Here is a 25,703-nt window from a genome sequence, read left to right on the forward strand (position 1 = left end):
ACACAGCATCAATTTTGAATTGAAGCTTCAGAAAAATAAGGTTCTTGTTTCAGTAATTGAAATATCTTTTTATACACGTTGATGAAAACATTTAATACGGTGTAAATAACTAATTAACGCGATGAGATTGTCTTTTAACTTAGTTATTATATTTTAATTCAGTTATTGCCTAATCGAGGAGGTTCGACAAAAGAATCATAAACCAGTAAAAAATTCGTTTTACTCCAGTATACTGTGACCACTTTGTTTCTGTATTTCTTCGTAATATTTTTTTAGAACTTGTATCTGCAATTTAATGAACTCGGGCTGATTTAACGACCAAAGCAGTAAATTGGAAAACGTTCGTTCCACTTCCTCTTCTTCCAGATAGGAAGGAATCTTTTGATCTGGACATTTCTTCTCGCATTTGACGTCCAGATCTCCCTCCCCTTTCTCACACGACGAAAGCCAGTCTTCGATTTCTTGTTGACTAATCGCTGTCCCAACTATCGCGCTAACTGTATTTTGGATACCAGCGATGCTCGATAGTTCGTAGCCGCAGGTTTCTTCCTTCACGAGGATTTCTTCCTTCACCCTGTTCCCTAAAATCTTTTGCCATGAATCACGAATGGTAATCCGCGACACGTTCTTCCACGCCTCGGTTACTATATCGATACAATCCTTCAGATCGTAGTCCGAGTAGAACTGAGTGACTCTATACGGAAAATCTAAAATCTTCTTCAACATCGAGTGACGGAAGGTCACCTTTAGCTTCTCCATGATCCCTTGGCCCATTGGATTTAAGGTCGATTTTGTGTCCGTCGGTAGAAGCACAACTTCAATGTTGTCGTCCTCCTCTTTTATGTCCAACGGTTTCGCTAGGATGTGAGCGTCGTTGCTGTCGATCAGTAGCAGTACTTTTCCGTAAGATCCGTTTTCAAACTGCCTTCTTCTTACAGCCGGTTTGAAGTGATTCTCTAACCAGTCGTCGTACACATCTTTGTCTATCCAAGCGTTCTTCTGGGTTTTGTAGACGACCGGCAATTCGTCTTTATTCAAATGCTTCAGGGCCCGCGGCTTTTCACACTCGTGAATGAACAGCGGCGGAAGCTTGTGGGTGCCGGTAACGTTGGCGCAAACTCCCACGGTGACTTTATCCGTTTGGATATTGTTCAATATATTTTTATCGCCGGCGTGGGCCAGCACCCTCGGCGGCAGAGTCTTCCACATCAGCCTGGTCTCGTCCATGTTGTAGACGTGTTCGAATTGTATGTTCTCCTCCTCGATACGCCAGAGGAAACCTTGAACGAACTCCTCCTCCGCCTTTGTGGCAACGTCCGCGTCCTCGTTGGCGGCAGCGATCTTCGAGATCGCTATACCGTGGCGTTTCTTGAACCGCCATATCCACCCCTTGTTCGCCGTGAACGTCGACGGGCCAGCGAATTGTTTATTCAGCTCCAACGCTTTCTTGTGGAATTGGGCGTCCGTGATACGATCGCAGATCGTTCGCTGTTGCAAGTACCAAGCGTACAAGCGATCATCCAGTTCGTGCAACACCGGCTTCCTCATCCTCTTCCTGATTTTCCCGGACGTCTCCGAATTTTGCTGCAGCTGGATCCCGTTCTTTTTGATGCGATGTATGGTCGCGATGCTGACCCCGTATTCCGTTGCAAGTTGGCTTATCGGGACAGCGTACTCCAGTTTCCGTAGAACTTCCAAACGCTGCTGCAGCGAGAGGACAATGTACGAGCTGTTACGTTCAGCAGCCATCACGCGATAAATGATGGGCACTCTTCGCGAGAGAGACGTGCCGCCGTATAAATGTTCGTAGAGAGCTATTCAAAATCGTACCCTTGCATGGAACAATGCTTTTCGATATCGAGTCGGACAGTCATTATCTCTGTTTTTGTGCGGGAATGAGCACACGACGGATGGTCGTATGAAAGCGCCGAGTGAAATCGAAATAGCGGATACAGAAATTTCAGACGGTAGGTATGCCGTTCACGGCACTCCACGGACTAGTGCGCCCTTCCCACCACGGATTAGTGCTCGCGCAGACATCCCCACCACCATTTTTGCTTAATCCGCTCCAGCGCCCTTCCATCACGTGCCACCGGCAGCTGGTTGCTGAGAGTGATAAGCCCATCGCTTAGGATGACTCATCCGCTAACCAAAATTAGAGTTTTAGATTTGCCAATATATGTGTGTAAGTATGCTCGTTAGTTTCTTGCTAATCCGTGGCAAACGTTTCCACCTTGAAAATTAGTCCGAACACAGTCCCGCTCGGTCTAATTCAGTTTTACGGCTGCACAGATATGTTCTTCTTCGGCTACTTCAGATATACAGTCCTCGACAAAATAATAAGACACCTAGCATATTTTTAAATTTCTTGTATTTAGAGGTGGAAAGTGTACTTGAAATCACTATAAAATTGTTAATATACACTTGTGTGTATAGTACAAAAGAAATTTAGAATAATTTAAATTTACTGGTACAAACTTTTTTACTCATCCTCGGCTATAAAGAATACTGATTAAGTTATTATGTTTCAATAATAGTTATAGTATACGACTGTAAAACGTCCTTGTGACAAAATCTGAAAATTGTTTAGTGTAAATTGCAATCTTCAATAATATATGAATGACGTTCTTATAATAATTCTCATACTAAAAATAATTCTCATGTGTTCCTTGGGTACGTTAGGTGATTAAAAATATGTTTATTAAAAAGAAAATATGAAATTGCATTTTGAAAATGACAATAATTTCAATTGTCATATTTATTTCTTATGTATAACGACAGTATGTTAATCAAATAATAAAGATATCATACAACATTTTTATATAATAATAACGCTACTTCATAGCGTTACATTATTAGATCCGCTGCTTCGCTTCATGTTACCTCTAGAACTTAAACTAAACTACAACTTAACAATTTCGAGCGCCACAACGACCATTTCTGTGGGAATTTATATATTTTTACAAAGTTAAAAATCATTTCAATTATTTGTACACCTTCATGTTTCGCATCGAGTTGGTGTCGATCAAGCTGCCTGAGCATCACTTATGTATGTACCAAAAATCGCACATGTCCCAACAATATCGCATTCCGAATCGCACGTTCTCCGAGCCACACAACCACAGTCACTAATATTTTTAAACATTATGCAGTTACTTGCTTTTAAACTTACAAACGATGATTAATCCCTGGACGTTCGTAATGTGTTAGTTCTAATCAAAGTCGCCAGATTAAAACTTATGTCCCTACTCTAGCTTCACCTTGTACGGCGATATTCCCCCACGTTTCCGCCACGTGATCACGTGACACGTTTCGTCTCTGTCACGTGACTAATCCGGTACTGACAGAGAGAAAGGGTAACTTTCTCCCCTCAACTGGCGACTCTGGTTCTACTTGTGCATGCACGTAATAATGCTGCACAAAACTGGATTTTAGAAATAACACTAGCTGCCGTGTGTTTACACTTCGAGTCCGTAATTAACATTGTAGAGTTGTTAAGTTATTGCACGCGATATAGCCGATATTTTAGTAACATTTTCTATTTGTATCCAATTTACATTATTATAATGATATTTTTCGAAGTAATCTTTTGGATTTCAAGGGTTGGATCTCATTTGTTGAACATTAGGTTTCGTCGAAAATTAAATAATATTGAGATATGAATATGTTGTTAAAATAAACTAGCCACTTCACATAACAATTATGTTAATACACTTGTAATATATAATGGTGTGTCAGATAATTTGGACTACGAGTATTAAATTACTAGATATTGCTTTCATACTTATTGTCACATTATTCTTAAATATAACGTATATCTATGATGTACAAATATCAAAAGTTGGTAGTTAACTGTTAACAAGCAACAACTGACCATTGGTGTTTGTTACCTTTGAATTTTGTTCATCTATTTGTATGAGGTAACGCGCAGTGATGGCTTCCGTAAATACATCGAATTAGTTTATGCGTGTCGGCTCTTTTCAAAGGATTTATTTACAATTGACCAGAACGTTTACTATGTCATTAAGTTCACAAGAAGATATAAATAGTTTCGAGTTGTACAGTATGAAAATTGTACTTATTTGTTTAAATTACAGTTAATAGAATATATATATATATATATATATATATATATATATATATATATATCAATATTCTTTCAATACGACCGCAAAATATTATAACGATTTAATAAAAACTTGAAGAGAAATTCCATTTAAAAGTACTTCGATTGAAAAATGACAATACGAAATGGAAGCTACGATTTACAATCGCTATATAGAAGAAATACATCTCAATTATATATCTTCATTGTACAATTACAATAAAAAATGCAGTATGAGGTATGAGGACCTACTGTAAATCATTATTCCGTCTTCTCAAGTTGGTTTACGACTGCTTAGAATCTTCGTGTTAACGTTAATCGAAAAAGCTTCAACTACATTTAAAAACATGACAATGTCATATTTCTAATAATTAGTAGTTATTGTCAAATCTTTTTTTATCCCAAATCATTTCTGCGTCTAGTATTACAATGGAAGACACATTCTCTAATTATTGCACATATATTCGAACACGGTTCCGAATTCTCATAATTTCATAAGATATGCACGAGTTGGGTAATATTTAAATATTTTCATTTACTATATCGAAAGGGGATTTCGAAAATTAGCTGCCTGCAAATTCCAGTTCAGTTGTATAGAATCGATTATAAACTTTGTTACCTCGAGTCTTTGGAACTTTCTTTCGACCGCTACTATACAATTGCATAGTAAACATATGCGTGTAAGTTTCATTACACAATTTAGGAGCACCCTGATAACTAAATTATAAAATTATGTAAATATATATTGTTACACGCTAGCAGTCCTTGAACGACTTGATATTCATTATGATTATACACTTAAGGAATAAGCTTGTCGTTTGTTCATTATTAACTTTCATAAAGCAACAGGTTCTCTACCAATACTATTTTAAACAAACTTTCGAAGTGCTTCAAATATTGGGTTTCCCTTTTTCATATATTTCCTACTTGTACAACAAATTTATTTTACTACAGGTCCATTCACACATCGCTAAAAATAATTTAATGGTAGAGAATATGCTAAATAATCTTTCGAGATGTTGTTTGTTCTTATCTTAAACTACTCTGGAAAATGTTCCAATCCCACAATTACGTTAATCGTTATGACTGCAGTAAAACGTCCATGTAATTATATCTACAACACTATACAGGGTGTCCCAAGAATGGTCTACTTCCTTGAAAGGGGTGATTCCTGAAGACATTTCAAGTAACTTTATCCTACACGAAAATGTTCTCCGCGGCTTTCTCAAGGGGTTATTAACGATAAACACGAACCAATCAAAGCACAGTTACAGCGGATGGATTCCGGCTTGGTCAATGTGGCTGCGCTTTAATTGGTCGGTGTATTTCTCGTTAATAACTCTTTAACGAAACCGCGGAGAACATTTTTGCAAGGGAAAAGTTATTTCAAATAGTTTCAGGTATCACCCGTTTCAAGGAAGTAGAACGTTTTTGATCACCCAGTATGTATACCTGTTCCATTGCTGTCCACTTCCTGTTTAACACAATCAAATAAAAATAGAGAAGAACTTTGTCTCGTTACACGCTCAAGAAGTTCAAGGTTTCGTAAAATTTCAGTTTTAAGTAACAAAATAAGCGGAGTTTCTCGTGTTTGAAATTTGAACGATATTATCACTAAATAATAGCACACAACAATATTGCAATCATGTAGAACACATACACTATATAAAACTGTCAACAATCGTTATTTCTTTAGCTAAACGTGTCGCTACTCGAACATATGATATTTTTGGGACATATTTTACATATCTTATGTCGTAACGTCGTAACACGTACCTTCTTACACATATATACTATGTTCTACGTGTAACTGGTACTCGATCATATAAACAATAAACAAGCAACAAATACAGATATTAATAATATTACAAAGAACTGAAAGTAAGGGACATTCAATCCGTAACGAATTACTTTTGGGACCCAATGTCAAACGGGCGCTCGTGGAATAGAATAATGAATCTTTTAAACATTCGCTCGCGTGTTCGACATTTAAACGAGCACGAATTTGTTTAAGTGGGGGTGAATGAGCATTCGTTTGGTCTAAAATTGCCATTAGATTTGAACAGTTCCCATTAGTAGGGATGGGATCAAGTTCAATATGTATTCACGAATCCGAGTCAATTTCAATAACCAAGTTTCATTTCATGGGTTTCGATTAGTACTTAAAAGCAATAATGTTTCAATGATTATATTCGAAAAGTATTTATTTTATACAAACTGATATCGAACCACGGAATGAGTACTTACAAGTTTCGTAAAGATAATACTTATATACCGTAAGGAGCACAACTGATTCAACACACTTTAAATCAGAATAACTTTTTTATGAATGGACCAAACGACTTCAATTTCTCTGTAAGGCTAGAAGAATTAGTTTAGTAAATGACGTCTAAAAAATATTTTGAAAAAATGCATTTGGTCGGAATTGCGAAAAAAAATAGTGAAAACTGATTTTTACTACTTTTTTAGCTGGGGGGGGGGGGTGGGCAATAACGAAAATTTAAAAGATGTGTTTGGTTAACTCGTATAAATGATATACGCTCTGAAAATTTCATTGAAAGTGGTTAATTAGTTTACGAGCTATAAACGATCAAAAGTGGTAAAAAGGCCGAAAATCTTGAAAGTTTCCAATTTTTACCACTTTCAATCAAATTATAGTTATACATGTTGAATTAAATTATGCATTAGAAGACAACATAATTGATTTTAAAGGTAAAAAAAGATAATGATTAGAAAAATCAGAGAATTTCCGGTACGATATCCAGCAAAAGTTTCGAATCTGTTCGACCAAGATTCGTATATGCTTGCAAGTATTATTTCCGTTTACCAATAAGTACTTGTAAAAGGTTCGAAACTGTCTGGCATAGGTTCGAGTATACTTAGGAGTACTATTCCTGTTTTTCGAAGTACTTATAGAGAGTTCGAATTCAATTAATCAAAGTTCGAACCTGTTTGCGAGGTACTTGATCCCATCCGTACCCATTAGATGAAATTGAAGGCGTTCTTATTTCGTCACCAAACGATTTAGTACTTCTTGATGGTATGATTGTGAATTGTTTGCGAGTAATAATAATAATTTTCGAAATAAAATATAAATATACACGCGATACTAATAGTTTCGGAGATCAAACAACCGTCGTTCGACATTGTAAGAAAAGCTCGAATTAGTTGTATCATCGGGTCTAAAAAGTGATCCAGTTCTGTGTAAAATGGCCGAGCAGCACAATCAAAGTCTACACACGTAAGAGCAGAGTACGTGTTGATTGTAGGTACTTACGTAAGTACATATGCGATTAACGGCACACGTGACACTTCATAATACTGCACTACCTTACAAGCATGAAATTTTCCGTATAATACAAATTCTAATCGCGATAATTTTTAAAACAACAAAAAGAAAAAAGAAACACGTTGAGAAATAAATACAATTTAATTACAACGATAAACACTTTTATCAAAACATGAAAAAAAACACATTTTTAAACAAGAGCCAGTCTTTTCGGGGAATCGAAGAAGATGCTAGATAAATTTGTTTTTCTTTTCGACTAGTTCAAGAGCAGATCTATTTAGGATGAACGTAATACAATGTAATACGCATGTATAATAACTAGACTGCGGATTTTATGCATTTATGACAAAAATGGGCACGTACAATTTAAAACAGTGGAGGTATTATAAAGATTTAAAGCCGCCAGTGTATTAGTTTCACCTTAATAAGATAATTAAAAGAGGAATTAAATTTTTATATGGCTCCTGCGTCTAGCAATCAATGCAAACATTTTTTATTTTGAATAAAGATCCGCAGTCTAATAATAACGATCGACGTCCGATTCGTTCGTGCGGTAAAGGCTGAGTACAGTATATCAAAAATTGTTCCTCATGTTCACGACATTTCATTCCTGTTGTTGATCGTAGTATCTGCTAACATTTCCAATGGTGAGACGACAACGATCTGTACTAGAGCTATGCGTTCATTATCATCTTGATATTAAAGACATAATAAAATAGAAAAACTTGTACATTAGAACGTTATTATCGGTCATCTTGTAACGTGTCCCGCAACAGCCGAACAATATTCTCAATTTCCGACTCACACTGGTTTGATCTTCATCGATTTTGTTCTTTATCCTCTACGAATGTCCATTGCTCGAGTTTCTTCGCAGCAGTGTCCGACTGCTTCAGTTCCTGATTCGAATCCGAGTCATCGGCGCTCTTCGATTCGCTAGGCTTGTATTCGGACACGTAGATAACTTGCTTCTCGGGGCTGCCTTTCTTATTCGACTTGACCATGTCAGTTCTTCGAGGAGGAACCGGAGGCTTCTTGTTCGAGGTCTTGCCGTTCGACGTCGTCGTCGTCGTCGTCGTTTTGATTTCGTTCTGGCCTGATCTCCTCTCTTTGCCAGCCATTATGCAAAGCGTTTCATTGCTCTCCTCGACATCGCCCTGGAGCTTCTCCCTGTTCGGCGACAGCTTGATTTCCGTGATGTACGTCATCTTCTGGGGCATCGGTGTGTTCGGCAGAGACGGCCGGTTGTCGAAGTCCTGCGGATTGTAATCCATCGATTCGCCGACCAGGCCGCTGTCTTCACTGTTCTCACCACTGGAAACACTGATATTGTTAATATTACGCCGATCGTCACGGTCGAACAAGTTCTTGCTGCTCACGGTCACACCGGATCCGAATTCGTATCCGTCCTCGTCCTCGTCGTTCTCTCGGTCGATTCTCTGACTAGTCGGGACATCGATCACTCGTTTTGACGGCGGCGTGAAATCGATCGGCGACGTTTCACCGATGTTCTCCCTTTGCTTGAGCGTGGCTCCATGCGGATGCGGCACGGAGTTAGCCACCTCTTCGTCCTGGATCGTTATCGAGTCGGCGCCGTTGCCTTCGGTCGAGTTCGAAGAGTAGTCCTGCAACGGTATCGGAGTGGACGACCGTTTCGAAGAGAAGGCCCTCTTCTTGCACGCTTCGCGCCGATTGCAGCTGTCGGAACACACGTGACAGCCTGTCTTCACGATCACCTTCTTCGCCGGTTCTTCCTCGACTTCCTTCGCCCCAGCATAAGAAACCGGCTCGTTGCCGTCCGATAATGAACCATCGTCTTTCCAGCTCTTGAAACGGTACGGCTCGTACTTGGACGACTCCGAAAAGCTCGGCGATTTCTCCGCGTACGTCTCGAAGTGCTTCAAAGCTTCAGCGAAATCTTTATTCACCGGTTTCTCCTCGCCTTCGTCCGAAGAATCATCGACGGCTACAACCTCCTCGCTGAACTCGTCGGGCAACGATGTTCCTTGCTTGAACTTCCGTTCCATCTCGTCCGGAGTCGGACTTTTCACGACTCTACCGTCGTTCACGATTCTAGCCAGCGAGTTGTCTTGATTAGGATCGAACATTCGCTCCGTGTGAATAAATTCTTCCGAGAGTCGTTTGCTCAGGGGAAACTTGAACAGCTCGATGCTGGTGTCGTCGTCCTCTTCGGGTTTTCCCTTCGGCACGGTGCTGTCATCTTTCAGTTTGATCTCTACGGCGGACTTGGACCGTTCCAAAGAATCGTTGCTCGGCTTCGTGGTTCTCAATTTCTTCGACCTGTCGTCGTGATCGGGTTTCTTACGCCATACAACGTCCTCGAGGTTGCCCCACTCGTTCGACTTCTTCAGCAGCCGTCTGTCGAAAGTGTCCATCTGATCCAGCTTGGTCAAGTCCTCGGTGGACTCGTTGATGTCTTCCGGCGGAAGCGGCGCCTTGCGTTTCTTCGTCCCGGTGTCCGTCATATCTAAGCTCTGAGCTCTCTCGAGGGTCGCCGACGTTCTGCACTCGTACTTCGACAGGTCGCCTAAGCTTGCCGCCTTCCTGTAAACGTCGTCTTCGTCGTCATCGTCGTCGTTCGTCTCCGGTATCGGTGTCCGATGAATGGTGATGTCGGCCGAGTTCAACTCGATAGTTGTAAAATTGTTTTGTATCTCGCTGTCGGTGTCGGATTCGGAATGTCTCGCGTCGATCATCAAACCCTCGATTTTCTGCTCTCCCCGTGAATCGGGCTTCTCCGTACTGTTGCGCACCTTCTTCACGTAATCGGTCAATGATTCCGCGTAATCGGTGATGCTGTTAATCTCGTCCTCTTTCCTCGACTCCTGCTGCCCCTTCGTCACGGAGTCTTTCTTCGCGAGAGATGTTTGCTCGCTTTCGTGGCTGCTGCCCTTCGGTGGCTGCGGAGCTTTCCTTTTGTTCTTCTGTACATTCTTCTGGTCCTCTGTCTCAGCAGTTTCAACGTTCCTCTGCGAGTTCAACAGCTCCGAGCTATTTTTCCGGTTTCTGCGAGCGGCGATAGCCGCGTTATGCACTTCCGCTGGCACTTCCGAGGGAATGTGAATCGATGTCTCTCCGCCGTCCCTTTCATCCTTGTCTGACGCGTCCACGCCGCGATCTTCGAAGATGTCGCTCCTCGTTTTCGGCGTACTCAGCCCTTGGGCATTCTGTTGGCGTTCAACTTCTTCCTTCTTATCGCCAACGTGAGAAGAACCTTTGCTGGTATTCGACAGGTGCTTCTCCGTGTCCAGCTTCTTCGAGTTTCTTCTCTCGAGATTCGTGTTGTGCTCGTTCTGATTCTCGATACGGTGAACCGTGCCATCGAGAGCTGGAAGAACCTTGATGCCGAACTTTTGATGATTGCTCTTCGCCTCGTCATGCCGTTTCTCGTACTGGTTGATCGGCGTCGATTTCGTCGACTTCAAGGTCGAGTTCATCATCGAGTAACTCGAGTTGACGGACTCGTTCGGGTCGACGATGAACAGCCTCTTCGCGAGGTACTTCGACTGCGAGAGCTCCGGAATCGACTGGCTTCTGTACAAAGGATGACAAATCCTCGCGCCGCTCGGACCAACGGTTTTCTTCAGGAGCGTGGTCGGCTTCGATCCGGTCCCACCGCTCTCGACCTCCAGTTTCACGTCGTACGGCGAAGCGTAGCTTAAAATCGTTAGGGCATCCTCGTACACCATGCTTCGGAAACTAATTTTCACACTGGCGATACGATCTCCTGGAATCATAGACAATACTCGGTCAGTTTTTATACGCGACTATGGTAAAACTTGCTTCGCTTTACTTAATCAATCCTGCAAACTTAAGCAAATCACTGAGAATCTTCTAAAAATGATCGCGGTGCTTTTACTACGTGCTAAACAAGTAGTTGACGATGCGAATGCCAATGAAATCGTTTTTCCGAGTGTCACGAGTTCTAGCAAAAAGTCCGCGAGGTAGAACCTGGCGCTTTTAATGAAGCCAATAATAAAGAGTACACGGTCTCTTTAGAATAAGACTTGTAACATGTCGTTCTTGCCTTGAAAATGGTTTCGAGTAACAGTTATCAAATCAATTTTGTTTCATTTTCAACTAATAATAATACAGCCTCTACAAAATTAATAAATATGTCTCAATATATAGAAAATTACATCATGTTTGATATATTACAACTACATCTGCAATTATATGCTATTGGATCTCTAGATAAACACAAGTGTGATTAATAGACTGCAGATTTCATGAATTTATGACAAAAATGAGTAGATGCTATTTGGAACAAAAAAAAAGGGAAAGATTATTATATAAAATTATTTTCAACTTTCTAAGAATATTAAAGGAACAAAGAAATCTCTGGTTCCTCTGTTTTGCAGTTAACGAAGAGAATGTTTATTTTGGTTAAAGATCCGCAGTCTAGTTATTAATAAACAGCGAATTTTATACGTTTACTACAACAATGATTTTGAATCATTGAAGATCTTTTGAATCTTATAACTAGACAGCGGATATTTATGCGAAATAAAAATGTTCGTACTTAAATTGCAACAAATTACAGTGAAATAAAAATTTATTTCCTTTCTTAATATGTTTAATAGGTTAAAAATAATATAATAGCATTTCTAAATTCTTTTAATATTTTCACTGTTTTAAATTGATCCTATTCATTTTGGAATTATTAAATATTATAAATTTTATATAGAATTAATATTAATTAAGGAGTTAATATTATAGATTTTGTATAGAATTAATAGAATTTGAGGATTAATATTATTTATATAGAATTAATACTGATTGAGGAGTTAATATTATTTATATAGAATTAATACTGATTGAGGAGTTAATATTATAGATTTTATATAGAATTTGAGGATTAATATTATTTATATAGAATTAATACTAATTGAGGAGTTAATATTATAGATTCTATATAGAATTAATAGAATTTGAGGATTAATATTATTTATATAGAATTAATACTAATTCAGGAGTTAATATTATAGATTTTATATAGAATTAATAGAATTTGAGGATTAATATTATTTATATAGAATTAATACTAACTGAGGTGTTAATATTATAGATTTTGTATAAAATTAATGCATAAAATCCGCCGTCTACTTATAACTGATACAAACAACGTTTATTCCACATAAAACTCTACAGTCTAACAATTAGAAAAGAGTTATTCAATCAAATATGTTATATAATATGATAAAATATGAATAAAATATTACTAACCAGGATGTATTCGACCAGATTCGGATGCAGGCCCACGGTGCAGAAGATCTTTAACAAAAATACCCTCCCTCATGTTGCCGCAAATATTGAATCCAAGTCCTGTGAAGTCTCGGCTCTTCAGGCTGACTACACTGACCTTGGTGGCTTTAGGCTACGCAAAAAGATCACATTCCATCAAAATCATATTTTCTTCTAGTTTATCCTCTGCAATATTTGTACAAAGAAATAGAATCGTATGTTCTCTTCAATACTAACCGTACCACGACCGGCTTCACACATTTTTTATTTTATAATTATTCTAATTATAAGAATGCTTCCACTAGAAAGTATTAAATGAATCTCTTCGTTCAAACACGTGTAATAAAGATGGCAAGAAATCGAAATAAATTCAGTCTTGTAATTTTTACTCAACAACGTTTACCAACAACATTTGTGAACGGTACGGTTAGTGTTAATGGAGTGTTCAACAATCGATATCCTTGAATATTATTGTTTTTTCATTGAACTCTTTAATTGAGAATTGGAGGATTTCAGAGATTCATCGACGAACTTCAAATATTACAATGAGTGGCGATTGTCACTCACGTGACTGCTGCAGAGTGATAAATTTTTTAAAAATTCACAAGGAACGAGATAAATATTGACAAATAAGTGGCAAATACAAATAACTATTTACAAAACTAATGCAATCTTATTGTTCTTATGTCTAATCCTTAGCACTCGAGTGGTGACACAGAGTCACCATTAAAAATTGCTGTACCATTATTCAAAGTATTATTTACATTATTAAATATGTTGGGATCTAATTACTAAACATTTATATTCAAATGAAAAAAATCATATACAATAGAATTATTCTAGGTCGGTAGAAATGTTTAATTTTCGAGTTAAAATAGCTCTCCGAGTGCGAAGGGTTAAGATTGTGACTTTTCCATACGTAGAGTAATTGATACCGAAGTCACAGTTGTAGATAATGGAAGCTGACATTGTGATTCAACTTATACGCAACGGACTTCCTCTTCGTCAAGAAACGCAGAGGCACGCATCGAACATGGCTAGATTAACTGTACGCATATCCAAATTTGGACATGCCAAATACTTGTCAGCGCGTGTGGAATATCGAAAAGAAATTTTCCTTCGCGTTAGTTTCTTTTAAACAATACCTTTGCATTGTCTGTCTCGGATTTAGTATCATTTCGCGAATTTCGGTCTCGAAGAAAATTGATTTGAATAGTTAAGAAGCACATTAAATTAAAGATGAAATCCTCTTTGATTACTGTTAAAGGAAAAGTTCTTGTTTTAGCGTGTCTTGTACATTTACAGTTTTCTTTGGTTAACGAAGGAAGCTATTTCTCACACGATATCTAAAAAAATTTAATTTATTATTCATGGTTAAATAAAAAAGAGCATGTCATATTTGTATAATAATTTTATGTACAGTGACTCCCACTAATATTCGGACACTCTTGAAAACACCGTAACTTTTCAATTATTGGACTATGCGATTTGAACTTTTTTGGAAAGCTAGAGCAATTAGTTTACTACAGGATGTGAAAAGAAATTTTTTCAAAAATTCCGTTTGACCGGAATTGTAGAGGAAATACTAAATGTTGCATTTTACAACTTTCTTATGCGGGCCTACATTGAAATTTTGAAAAATATGTTTTGTAGATCTGTGTGGGTTATATGCATCGTGAAAGTTGCATCGAAATCGGTCGATGCGGGGAAAACTGACAGTCACTGAAAGATGTAAGAATTCTTAAATTTACTGCTGTTATAGGCCGAAACTCGTGAAAATCTGCAATTTTTACCATCTTTGAACGCTTGTAGCTCATTGCAACGTCGACCGATTTTAACGAAATTTTTAAGGATATGTTTAATTTAAACAGATCTACAAAACGTATTTTTTAAATTTTCAATATAGGCCCACATAAAAAAGTTGTGAAATGGATCTTTTAGTATTTTCTCTACAATTCCGACCAATTGCAATTTTCGAAAAAATTTCTTTTCACATCCCGTAGTGAACTAAGTGCTCTAGCTTCCGAAAAAAGTTTGAATCGTACAGTCCAATATTAAAAAGATTATCGCGTTTTTTAGAGCGTCCGAATATTAATGGGAGTCACTGTATTCTGTAAATAGCCTTATCTAACATTCTTAACGGTAGGCTCCCGTGTCCTTTTGTCAAGCAAGGACAATAACCGTCGAATAAATTTTACTCGTACACCGGTTCGTTGTCGAGAAAATCAACTCGGAATATTTGTCCCATTGCTTACAGTAAGTAGAAACTGCGAGTAATGAACAGACGCATTAATAGATTCTTATTCAGTACATCGCATATGCGACGAACACGTGCATTCAGTTTCTGCACACCGAAAGCGTCGTGTGAATAAATTTTCTTTTATATTTCCGATATAGTTGTCCTTTATTTTCTACGTGTTTATCATCTCATTCCGTATAACCTCTGCAATCCATGGCGTTTAGCCGGATAAGGAGTGCCCCTAAACCAAATTGCAATACCATCGATATAACCTCCAAGGTCAACCCGATTTCTGCCAGAGGGGTCTCGAATATGACTGGTTTTCCATGTTTTTCAACTATGTGACTCACTTTGAAAAATCTGACAAAATTATAGTGTTAACTATAACGAGCTGTAACTATATAAGCTCTAACGAGACGCTAAAACTGTAAAAATATAAACTCAGTATTTAAAAACTGTTTTTATTTTTCAAAATTCGGTAACGAATCTAAAAATTATGAAAAAATTCGTAGACGTGTAGCTTTGATAGCTAAAACATGCCTGATTTTCTCAAAATTTTCAATTGAACAGGACAAGAGAAATTACAGAAACACCTGGTCCTCTTTATCACCCCGATACTATTCTCATGTCGAAATATAGGGTTGAAAATTGGCACAAAGTATTTTCTGCGGATAAGTTATCGAATGCTACAACCCTTGCAACTTAATGTTTATTGTAAAATGCATTAGCTTTATATTTAGAATATTGAGATTTGAAACAATAGACGAGTTAATGTTAATAACTCATCGTTAGATTCAAAATATTGTATCAATCGGCTGAAAATTATTGCATTCGTCGCACGATTGACACGTTACGTCGACGTATTCGCCTTATTCGCGCGAACAACATTTTTAAATATGTCTCTGCTACAGCTTGTTCTTGTTCTCTACGGGCGTTCAAATATTTAAATAACTTGTTTCGCGAGTAGAGCGATTGAAACTTAAGGAAGCTGTGAAAAATATTATCAACAGGTTATAGAAATTTCTCTGCTGTCGACAGCGCACAGTGGGACCTTTCGTCCAAATCGGAGACAAAATCAAAGAACTTTCGATAGAAATGCGGTAGAGCGATGAAATTTTTTTCAAATTAAAGCTGAAACTTGGCAGAATATGGGAAAAATAGGGAGATTATGGTACGAACGTTTTATAATCTTGAGAAAATTCGTTAAACTTTCACAATTTCAAGAAAATTGCGGTTTTTTCAATACCACGCGCGGAAAAATTTTTTTTTAACATGCGACATGTCATTTCCCGTGGATTTTTTCATGCTGATTTCAAATCTGGTTTCAAAATACGTTCAAATACTTCATTATGATTATTTTTAATGTGTTTTATATATGAGAATACAATATTCCTTGAAACTAGTGAGTTACCAATTCATTTCAACGAAAAAATGATTACATTAGTTCTGTTCACAAAAATCGATTTCTTGCAAAATCCTGAGGTCGTAGACAAATTTTGATTTGAAATCGGCGTGAAAAAATCTACAGGAAATGATGTGTAGCACGTTAAAAAAAAATTTTTCCGCACGTGGTATTGAAAAAACCGCAATTTTCTTGAAATTGTGAAAGTTTCACGAATTTTCTCAAGGTTATAAAACGTTCGTACCATATTCTCCCTATTTTTCCTATATTCTGCCAAGTTTCAGCTTTAATTTGAAAAAAATTTCATCGCTCTACCGCATTTCTATCGAAAGTTCTTTGATTTTGTCTCCGATTTGGACGAAAGGTCCCACTGGGCAGCGTAGCGAGTGTACGAAAACCAGAAATACGTTACGGAATGTTTATCGGGAAACTGGAAAGAAGAATGGGAGAAGAAAAATACTTACTCCGACGTAAGAATCGTCGAGAGCTTTCCGCTTATCGTTGCGATTAGTCGATCCTAGACCCAAGGACGTCCAAGATGTAGACCATCGTACAGAATCTTTACCTGGAGTGTCGCCGGATGCAATAGATACCACACCTTCTCGAGTTCGATTAGCCGTCGACACGGTGACATCCTTGAAACACGGATTGTCGAAGGCATAAGCTTCTTCAACTGTTTCTGGGTCCGTGACCAGTACCAAATGCTTTCCTGAAAAGATATTCGTTTCCCATTAGAATTTATCGATACTTGCTCTCCAATTTTTTATCGAGATTTCTATATCGAAATATATAAACATTAGTAGACTGCGGTCTTTATGCATTTATGAAGAAATTGGTTGGGTGAAATATTGTTGCTTTTAATATAACAAAGTCGTTAAGGGACGAAATCAATTATTATGTTCCCTTAATCAATAAAAACATTTTTATTTTGCATAAAGATCCGCAGTCTAATCCATTAGTAATGATTCATTACAGAGATATTCGTTTCCCATTAGAATTTATCGAAACTCGCTCTTTAATTTCTTATCGAATACAATAATATCAAGAAATACAATCATTACAGAAATATTATAAGGAATTAAGTTTTATATCGCGTGGCATTAAAAACGAATAAAAATAGACCTGGACTCATTGAAATACTGGTCTCGTTGAAATTGACTGCATTCATTGCAAAATACTAATTAATCAGTCAAAAATAATACAAGATTTTCAAATTCGTAGAATATTTTCGCCGTCTTACATTTCATCTCTACTCACTTTTATCATAAATACATAGAATCCGCTAAATATAATTATTCCGGAGTAGATTACTGTACTATAGTTTTATTATAGAATGTTTAGTCTAGCAGAATAATTAATAAAACAAGAAATGTTCCGAAAATCAAAATAAAGATTGCAATACACACATTTAACATTTACTCTTGAATATAAATTCTAACCAAACGCTGATTTACAAGCTGACAATGTGATACTTTTTGATGAAAAATTATTCAGACAGTTCTCGTTTGTCAGTAATAAGTCCAGTGAAATTTAAAAGCTGGCAGCTAAGAATATTATACTGCAAATTTCACAAGGCCTCGGTATTTTTCAGATGTTGAAAAATTCCCTAAAATGTTATTTTTTAATAAAAAGCATTCCGTACTGTTTTTCAACAAAATTGGAACTTGATCAGATATAACGTGTGGTTGTTCGAAAAACTTATTTATGCACATGTAGGGCAAGATTTTTATGTAGGCTAACAGGTCATCGTGCCTAGAGTACGTATTTGCCGATGAAACAAGTACATAGTGCTGAAGCACAGTGGTCTTATGTGATCATTATAGTAGACATCTTGTGAAATGATGCATATATGGAAATTCAAAACAATGTCCACTTTACGCATTGAAAATAAGTTTTTCTATGAGCCACTGACCTATCTATATTTGCAGACACCGCCAGTGAGTTACACTTTAACATACTCGTATAATAGTCCAGTCAATGAAAAGTTGAAAGGTCCCCTTTTTCGATTTCCCGCTTATATCTCGGAAACTATGGTTCCTAGCGATAAGACCATTCTACACAAAAATAAAGCTGACAAAATGTGCCACAAGATTGATTTGATTCAGTTTTTCGCTATCTCGCATGGTTTCCGAGATATCCGCGCTCAAAGTTCACTAATTGAGAAAAAAAAATTCTTCAGCACAATTAGTGAACTTTGAGCGCGGATATCTCGGAAACTATGCGAGATAGCCAAAAACTGAATGCAATCAATCTTATGGCACATTTTGTCAGCTTTAATTTTGTATAGAATGGTCTTATCGCTAGGAACCATAGTTTCCGAGATATCCGCGCTCAAAGTTCACTAATCGTGAAAAAAAATTCTTCAGCACAATTAGTGAACTTTGAGCGCGGATATCTCGGAAACTATGCGAGATAGCCAAAAACTGAATGCAATCAATCTTATGGCACATTTTGTCAGCTTTAATTTTGTATAGAATGGTCTTATCGCTAGGAACCATAGTTTCCGAGATATCCGCGCTCAAAGTTCACTAATCGTGAAAAAAAATTCTTCAGCACAATTAGTGAACTTTGAGCGCGGATATCTCGGAAACTATGCGAGATAGCCAAAAACTGAATGCAATCAATCTTATGGCACATTTTGTCAGCTTTAATTTTGTATAGAATGGTCTTATCGCTAGGAACCATAGTTTCCGAGATATAAGCGGAAAACCGAAATAGGGGACCATCTACGTGCCCACCTGCATTACGCTCACCTCCTAGAAGTGGGGACTTTTAGTATGTTTACTTCCTAACTAGTCCAAACAAAGCCCCAAAGTTAAAAATTGTGTTCCTTCCATTTCCCTCTACACCTCCCTTACGAGCATTCATTGACTGGACTATAAAATTGATTCAAGACTCCTTTTAAATCTCTGATAGAATTAGACTGCGGAGTTTATGTATTTATGACAAAAATGGGTAAGCACAATTTAAAGCAGTAAACATATTAAAAAGATTTAAAGACATCAATCAACCTACTGGTTTCAGCTTAATCAGATAATTGAAAAAGGAAAGAAATTTTTACTTCACTCCTGTGTCTTGCGATCAATGCAAAACATTCTTTATTTTGCATAAAGATCCGCAGTCTACTGATGATTAACAATATTTTCGTTAATTCTACGCATGTTCGTAGCTGTTTTTGATTTCTCGATGTCAACCAGCGATTCGAGTATTCGATTACGCTCACTTGAACTTATTTATGGCCATTTTTCATATGCAGATGAGCCTTAATAAGCGGCAAGAAAGTGGAGTTCCACGAGACTATGGTAGGAGAACTGCTGGGAGTTAGGTGTGTCTCGAGTGAATGATATCGAGGTACACGATTGCCACTACACATTCGGTTTACTTACGTGCGATTTCTAGATACTATATTCTTAGAAAACGTGCGTATATAATCAGCATAGAAAACTTACATAACACCATTTAGGAAAGTTCCGGAGACTTGAAAAATGCTTGCGAGAACGTTGCCTGAGGCTCATCGGTTTCGTTATTATGTAGTTTATGTCATCGTAAACGGTGATATCATCGAGCAGATTTATTCTTATTTAGTATGTTTAGCAAGGTGATGCATGCAGTATACACGCATGTATGTATCAGGAATTATTCATTCCATTCTGGCGCTTCCGAAGCGCATATTCTAACCGTACTTCTGTTCGATTCTCCGAGTGATTTTACTATCGATACCAGTGCCAGCATGCAAAGGGATTGTTTTATTTTTCTCCTATTCCCCGTGAGGGGAATATGAAAATTCGACGGATTCAAAGAAATATATTTCGAGATGTGTCGCGAATAACTATCGCCGTGAAATGATTCACTGTAATAGAAATATGTAAAATATATAGAGTGATTATTAGACTGCGGATCTTTATGCAAAATAAAAAATGTTTGCATTGATTGCAAGGCACAGGAGCCAAATAAAAATTTTTTTTCTTGTTTCAATTATCTTATTAAGGTGAAACTAATACACTGGTGGCCTTAAATCTTTTTAATATGTCCACTGTCTTAAATTGTACGTACCCATTTCTGTCGTGAATGCATAAAAAATCCGCAGTTTAGTGATTATGTTTAACCGTAACGATTGCAAAATGTCACTGGTATACATCAGTTTATAAAAATTACGAGAAGTTATATAGATTTATCGCAGTTTTATAACCAGACAGCGGACTTTACGGACTTACGACAAAAGTGAGTAGGTGTAATTTAAAACAGCGATAACATTGAAAGAATTTAAAAATACTGTCATATTATTTTTAACCTTTCACGTATATTAAGAAAGAAAATAAGTTTCTATTTCTATATGTGAAATTTTCTATGTGCTTTAATGGAGAAATTTATTTAATAATTTCGAATGGAAGTAGCCTTGTAATCTCAACAATAATTAGACAGTAAAAAATACTATAAAGTAAACGTTACCCAACATTATATTTCAGAAATACTTCGGCGATTCGTGTGTGGCAATTTCAAAACGGTGGAACAAGAGATACTTAACAGTATCGACTAATATATTATACATTTAAAGAGTTCGATAAGGCAGCTGTTCAGAGGGAATTTCGAAAAAGCACTAGACTTGAACTAATTGATGTTAAAAAATGCGTTCATTTCGAAGGTGCGTGCGTGAGATCGTAACCTGATATTTCGGTAGAGTAAATGTTCGCACGATATTTTGCAATTCGAATAAATTAGAAACTGAAAAGAATGTTACAAAAAGTTTTCGTAGCTAATTTTCTTATTTAATAACAACAAACATCTCTCTCTCTCGTATTCGACGATGGCGATTCTCATTAGGATTCCTCGGACTATTTTCGCAATCTCTATAATATCTATTAATTTATATCATCTACTAGTTTTTTTTTTTAGGAGTACATACTATAGATTGGTTTCCATCAGAGGTCAATATCATCGGATCTATTAATCATCGCACAATCTTTTCAGTCGAGTACGCATTTGTTTCAACTGTTGCGTTATAACCTATCGCTCGTGTAGACTAATAATGCTTAAGTACTTTCGTCACAAGTGATAACAACACGTGACCCAGAGAACTGAATTTTCTGTGGAAAATACACAAACAACCTTGAGGCTGTTAGTATATTATATTCATTCGCGAGACTCGGCGTCGTTAAAGAAGATTATTACGATGACTAATATTGACCGATATTATGTCCGTCACTATTTATCAATTATCTATTAAAATAGATTGAAAAATTTGCATTTACAACATGTCTTGTATGCACTTTATATCGCGCGTATGAATGCACGAAGTATGTCAGTCGTCGCTAAACATTCCTAGACAAAATCGAAAAAACAGAACTACCGAAAAAAAGCTGAGACGTTCATCTTGTAGAAAATATTTTTCGTGTACAAAATGTGTCGGACATACATTCTTTTATAAAAATTACAAGACTGAACTTGTTCAGATTTCTCACAATTGTTATAACAATACGTGCTCGAACAAAGAGAAATTTATCGAATAATTTCTAACGCAAGCATCTTTTCGTAATTTCAATAATTGAAAAAATAAAACATTTAACCGATCGTTGAAACACGTATAATTTCTAAAAATACAGGTAGCAAGGCTACCTATTGTTGGATTGTTTTCTGCTTGAATGAAATGTTTTTAATTGTAATCAAATCTCTATTATCCGAGTGTTTGATTATCTTAAGAGTCATTTATCCGGAGTACGGTAACACGATACGCCGGGTGACATCGTTTGCAACGGATATAATTACACGATGTTATTGTTTTCGCTGCTTATTTACGACCTCGTTCGATCCAGTCACACTTACTATAATTCTAACAAATATTTCTTTAGAAAGTTTCAACTTTTCTCGTATTTAACTGCAAATAATTCTGTAAAACTAATCGACGAAGGTTATTGTGACCTGGTTGTCATCCTCGACGTGTATTGACATTAAGATATAAGAACAATCAAGATATTACGAATATGTGTACCCAGGAATTGTTACCGTAAAGACGTCCGATTATAATTGGTCTTTCTACTGAAAGCGCTATCCGGAATGAATTCTATTCTTCCTAAATAATAACAGACATTAGCGATCACCGTGACACGACCGGTTTAACATTTTTTATTGTACAGTTATTGAAATGATATAGAAGCTGCCTTCAAGAATCTTCATTCGAGTACATACTGTTACAAAAATCGTGAGAGATCTATATAAATTCAGCCTTGTACTTTTCACAGAACAAGTTAGCGTTAACTATCGACATTTACGAAATTCACCGATTACGTGTAACCGCCTATACATTTTATTTTCGAGGTGGCCTTGTCCTAAGAGCGACTCTTCTAAAATTTATAGCGTTACAAGGATTCCTGGAAGCATTCTCGAGTTATTCTATTTAGAAGAAACTCGTTTGGTTTTCTGCCGACGATCAAAAAATAAAGCATCTTATGGTCGAAACTGTTAATGATTGGACAGTGAAAGACGTGGTTTCGCCAACGGTCTAAACGTTCGCCATGACATTCTCCGTGACACGGTTCCCTGCCAGCAGAAAATTGACTGCGTTACCCCGCCGAAAATCGTTCCGAAGGATTTCCATAGACGAAGGGGAAATGGGCCGAGATGATGATCTCGGGGTCGAAACGATTCCGCAGGTTTGTCTGGTCGCATACATATCGGAGGAAACGCGTCACCGTATGCATGTATTCGGCGTTCTACGCGCGTCGCATTCCATTGAAAGAACGCCACGATAACTGGTATCACTCGGCGAGCGATCCGAGACACGGAATGCATTTTCCGTGGAGAAACGCTTCACCGTCCCGTAGACCGGTAAACATCGTTCAACTATAGAATAGAGATTCCGACGTAGGTATACACCGAACATGCTGGGGACTTTCGTGTACCATCGTATCTCTTCGGTGTAACTCCAAGGTCCTGCCTTTTGCGTGGACACGAGCATCAATTGCGTCGCAACGGCGAAAACGATGATCGTGCGTGCACCATAACGAACGCGGTCGTTTTAACGGCGCGCGGCGGTGATACGCGTTGCTTCTGCGCGGCGCACACCTGGACGACTTCGAATTTGACCGGCGCCGTTCGCCGACGAGAGAGATTATCGGATCCGAAAGATCCACACGGATCGTTCGGACTCGAGGCTCTCGTTCCATACCGCGCGCGCATTCCCGACGGTGCGTTCCATCATGATCTACAGGATGTTATGCGCAAGCGAATTCTTTGCATAATTATACCCGGCCGATGCCTACGCAGTGTACCGCCCCGTAACGAACCGAAATGTTGTTCGAAAGAATTACTGTGCGGGGGAAAAAAAAGGCTGGCGGAGGTGCGCGCGAGCTCGAAAGGTATCTCTCTCGCATGTACATTGTACATTCGTACGTTCGGCGGAGGTATCCGTGGCTCCAGGGAACGGGTGGCGATAAATTCCACTTTGTTGCGCAAGAAATTCCATCGGACCTTGTATACGCCTCTTCCCGTCCGACACGCATAGGCAAGTATAGGTGAGCCATGGCGAATCACGTTGTCCTCTATGATAAAATAGCATTTATTCCACGAATGAGCCGACCGAACCAGTCGGGCAACGTTGCCGCGATAATTTCCACCGGGCAAATAGAGCGCGCTCGAGCGGACACGCAGGACCCCGAACGCTGCTAGAGCCGCGCCTGAGAGATCTGTCAGCGAGAGGAGGACCCCCGTGTGCGCCTACGAGGCCGAGAGCTGCTTTGCTTTGCCAGTTTGGGAATTACGGATCGGCGAAGATTTCGAAATTCCGGTGGTGGAACCGAGAGCAGCGCGAACACGGGAAAATTAGGTGGCCCGGACTGGGGACTCACCTTTGTGCCTGCGCCACTGTCTGTAAAGAAACGCGGCGACGACCAGCAGCAGTATCGTCGTCAGAAATGTACCGATCACAGCCCCTGCCACGCTTCCTGCCCCGAAACAGGTATCCCGTGGCTCGTCCTCCATTGCTCCTTTCTTCGTTCAAACTCTTGCCCGATGCATTTCCAAGTTGGCGGTCGGTGCGCGTCGCTTGTCGCGCGTCTCCCGTCTCTCGGCGGCCGTTACTCGGTGTTTTCCCCGCGCGAGCCGTCAAGAATTTCCCCGTGGTGAACCCGCCGCGGAGGCTACGGGCCGCAACTGTTTACCGTGGCTCCGCGCGATGTGCATAAGGAGACATTTATTTTCACCTGACGAGTCGTTGCCCTTTTACCCGAAGAATCACCACAGCCGATTGGAGACCGTCCTACTGCCGTGACACCGTGCACGATACTGAGAGACAGAGAGAAAAAGAAAGAGAACGAGAGACAGAGAGAAACCCGGTGAGACGGAGACCGACAGAATCCGAGGGAGAGGGAGAGAGAGACCGGCCGGAGAGGCCGAGCGAGATAGGTTCGTTGGAGAACGGCGAGAGAGAGAAGGAGAAAGAGAGCGAGAGAGAGAGAGAACGGACCCATGGATCGAGTAAAACAGGTAGCTGCGCAACAGGTGCTTCTGCCTATGAGGTGGGGATTCCACCTCCACGCGATTTACGGAGGGCCGGGGGGCAAGAGTGGAACCAGCATTTCAAAGGAGAAGGGGAATCCCGGCATTCCTTCACCATTTCAGAGCTGACCGTATTTTCTGGTACCTAGCCTAGAAGCGCTGCGTGAATGCAAACCGTAGGCGTGTAAGGAAACGGTTCGTGTATTGATTAAGATCGTCCTTTTTTCCCTTCTGTTCTCTCTGGCTCCTTTCTTTTTTTTCGGTTTCAGTAAACGAGAACGCGAAACTTCGCGCCAGTCATTCATTTCGTGAAACATTTCGCCGCAGCGTATCGCCCAGATTTTTCTCGTGCACGGATTTCGATTTTATTGGTCGGGCGGGCCTGAAACCCACGGGGTAGGTACTTTCGCGATTTCAACGAAATTTCGCCGATCGTGGGAAACATTTTTTCAATGGCAAACATGAATTTATGTAATAGTTTGATTGTTGTTCAGCGACATTTATGGAATAGGCGGTTTTTGATATATAAAATTCGTGGAACGTGTGAAACAGGTTTCAAAATGCTACAGCACTGTGCAGATTGTTAGACTTGGCGTATCCTTCTCGCGATTTAGTAGTTTTTTTTTTTGTTCACACGAAATAGAAATTGTAACAGCCGATTGTTTTCAGATAGACGGCAGTTAAAATGCAATTAAAAAGTCGTAAACTTCCGAGTCGAAGTAATAACAGATATCGTTTATTAGTACATATTTACGAACATCAGGGTTTTTATTTGATCATTCAACATTAGTTGTATTTATTTTTTTTTTGTAGCACACGCGTAAATGGAAATACTTTTACGCTCGTGTTGATAAACTGCTCATTTATTTTATCTATCGTTTATCTTTCGGTATTGTTTAAATCCATTATTTATAAA

General features: G+C 38.6%; 1 protein-coding gene across 1 annotated transcript; it reads right to left on the reverse strand.

Moving 5' to 3' along the window:
- Positions 1–7,450: 7,450 nt before the first annotated feature.
- LOC143219158 (uncharacterized) lies at positions 7,451–24,583 on the reverse strand. The gene is made up of 4 exons (XM_076445031.1): positions 24,139–24,583; positions 16,762–17,006; positions 12,639–12,789; positions 7,451–11,139 (listed from the first exon to the last, which is right to left on the reverse strand). Exons 1-4 carry the CDS (start codon positions 24,269–24,271, stop codon positions 8,213–8,215), a joined length of 3,456 nt encoding a protein of 1,151 aa, XP_076301146.1. The 5' UTR covers positions 24,272–24,583; the 3' UTR covers positions 7,451–8,212.
- Between the last annotated feature and the right edge of the window lie 1,120 nt (positions 24,584–25,703).

Source organism: Lasioglossum baleicum, unplaced genomic scaffold, assembly GCF_051020765.1.
Source record: "Lasioglossum baleicum unplaced genomic scaffold, iyLasBale1 scaffold0021, whole genome shotgun sequence".
Taxonomy (NCBI): domain Eukaryota; kingdom Metazoa; phylum Arthropoda; class Insecta; order Hymenoptera; family Halictidae; genus Lasioglossum; species Lasioglossum baleicum.

Bases quoted from the DNA above. Each gene is read 5' to 3' on its own strand.
- LOC143219158 (XM_076445031.1), bottom strand. From the start codon at position 24,271: ATGGAGGACGAGCCACGGGATACCTGTTTCGGGGCAGGAAGCGTGGCA. The intron at 12,790-16,761 runs GTAAGTATTTTT...CTTTTTGCGTAG, and splicing joins TCGACGATTCTTACGTCGGA to CCTAAAGCCACCAAGGTCAG. The intron at 11,140-12,638 runs GTTAGTAATATT...CTATGATTCCAG, and splicing joins ATCTGGTCGAATACATCCTG to GAGATCGTATCGCCAGTGTG.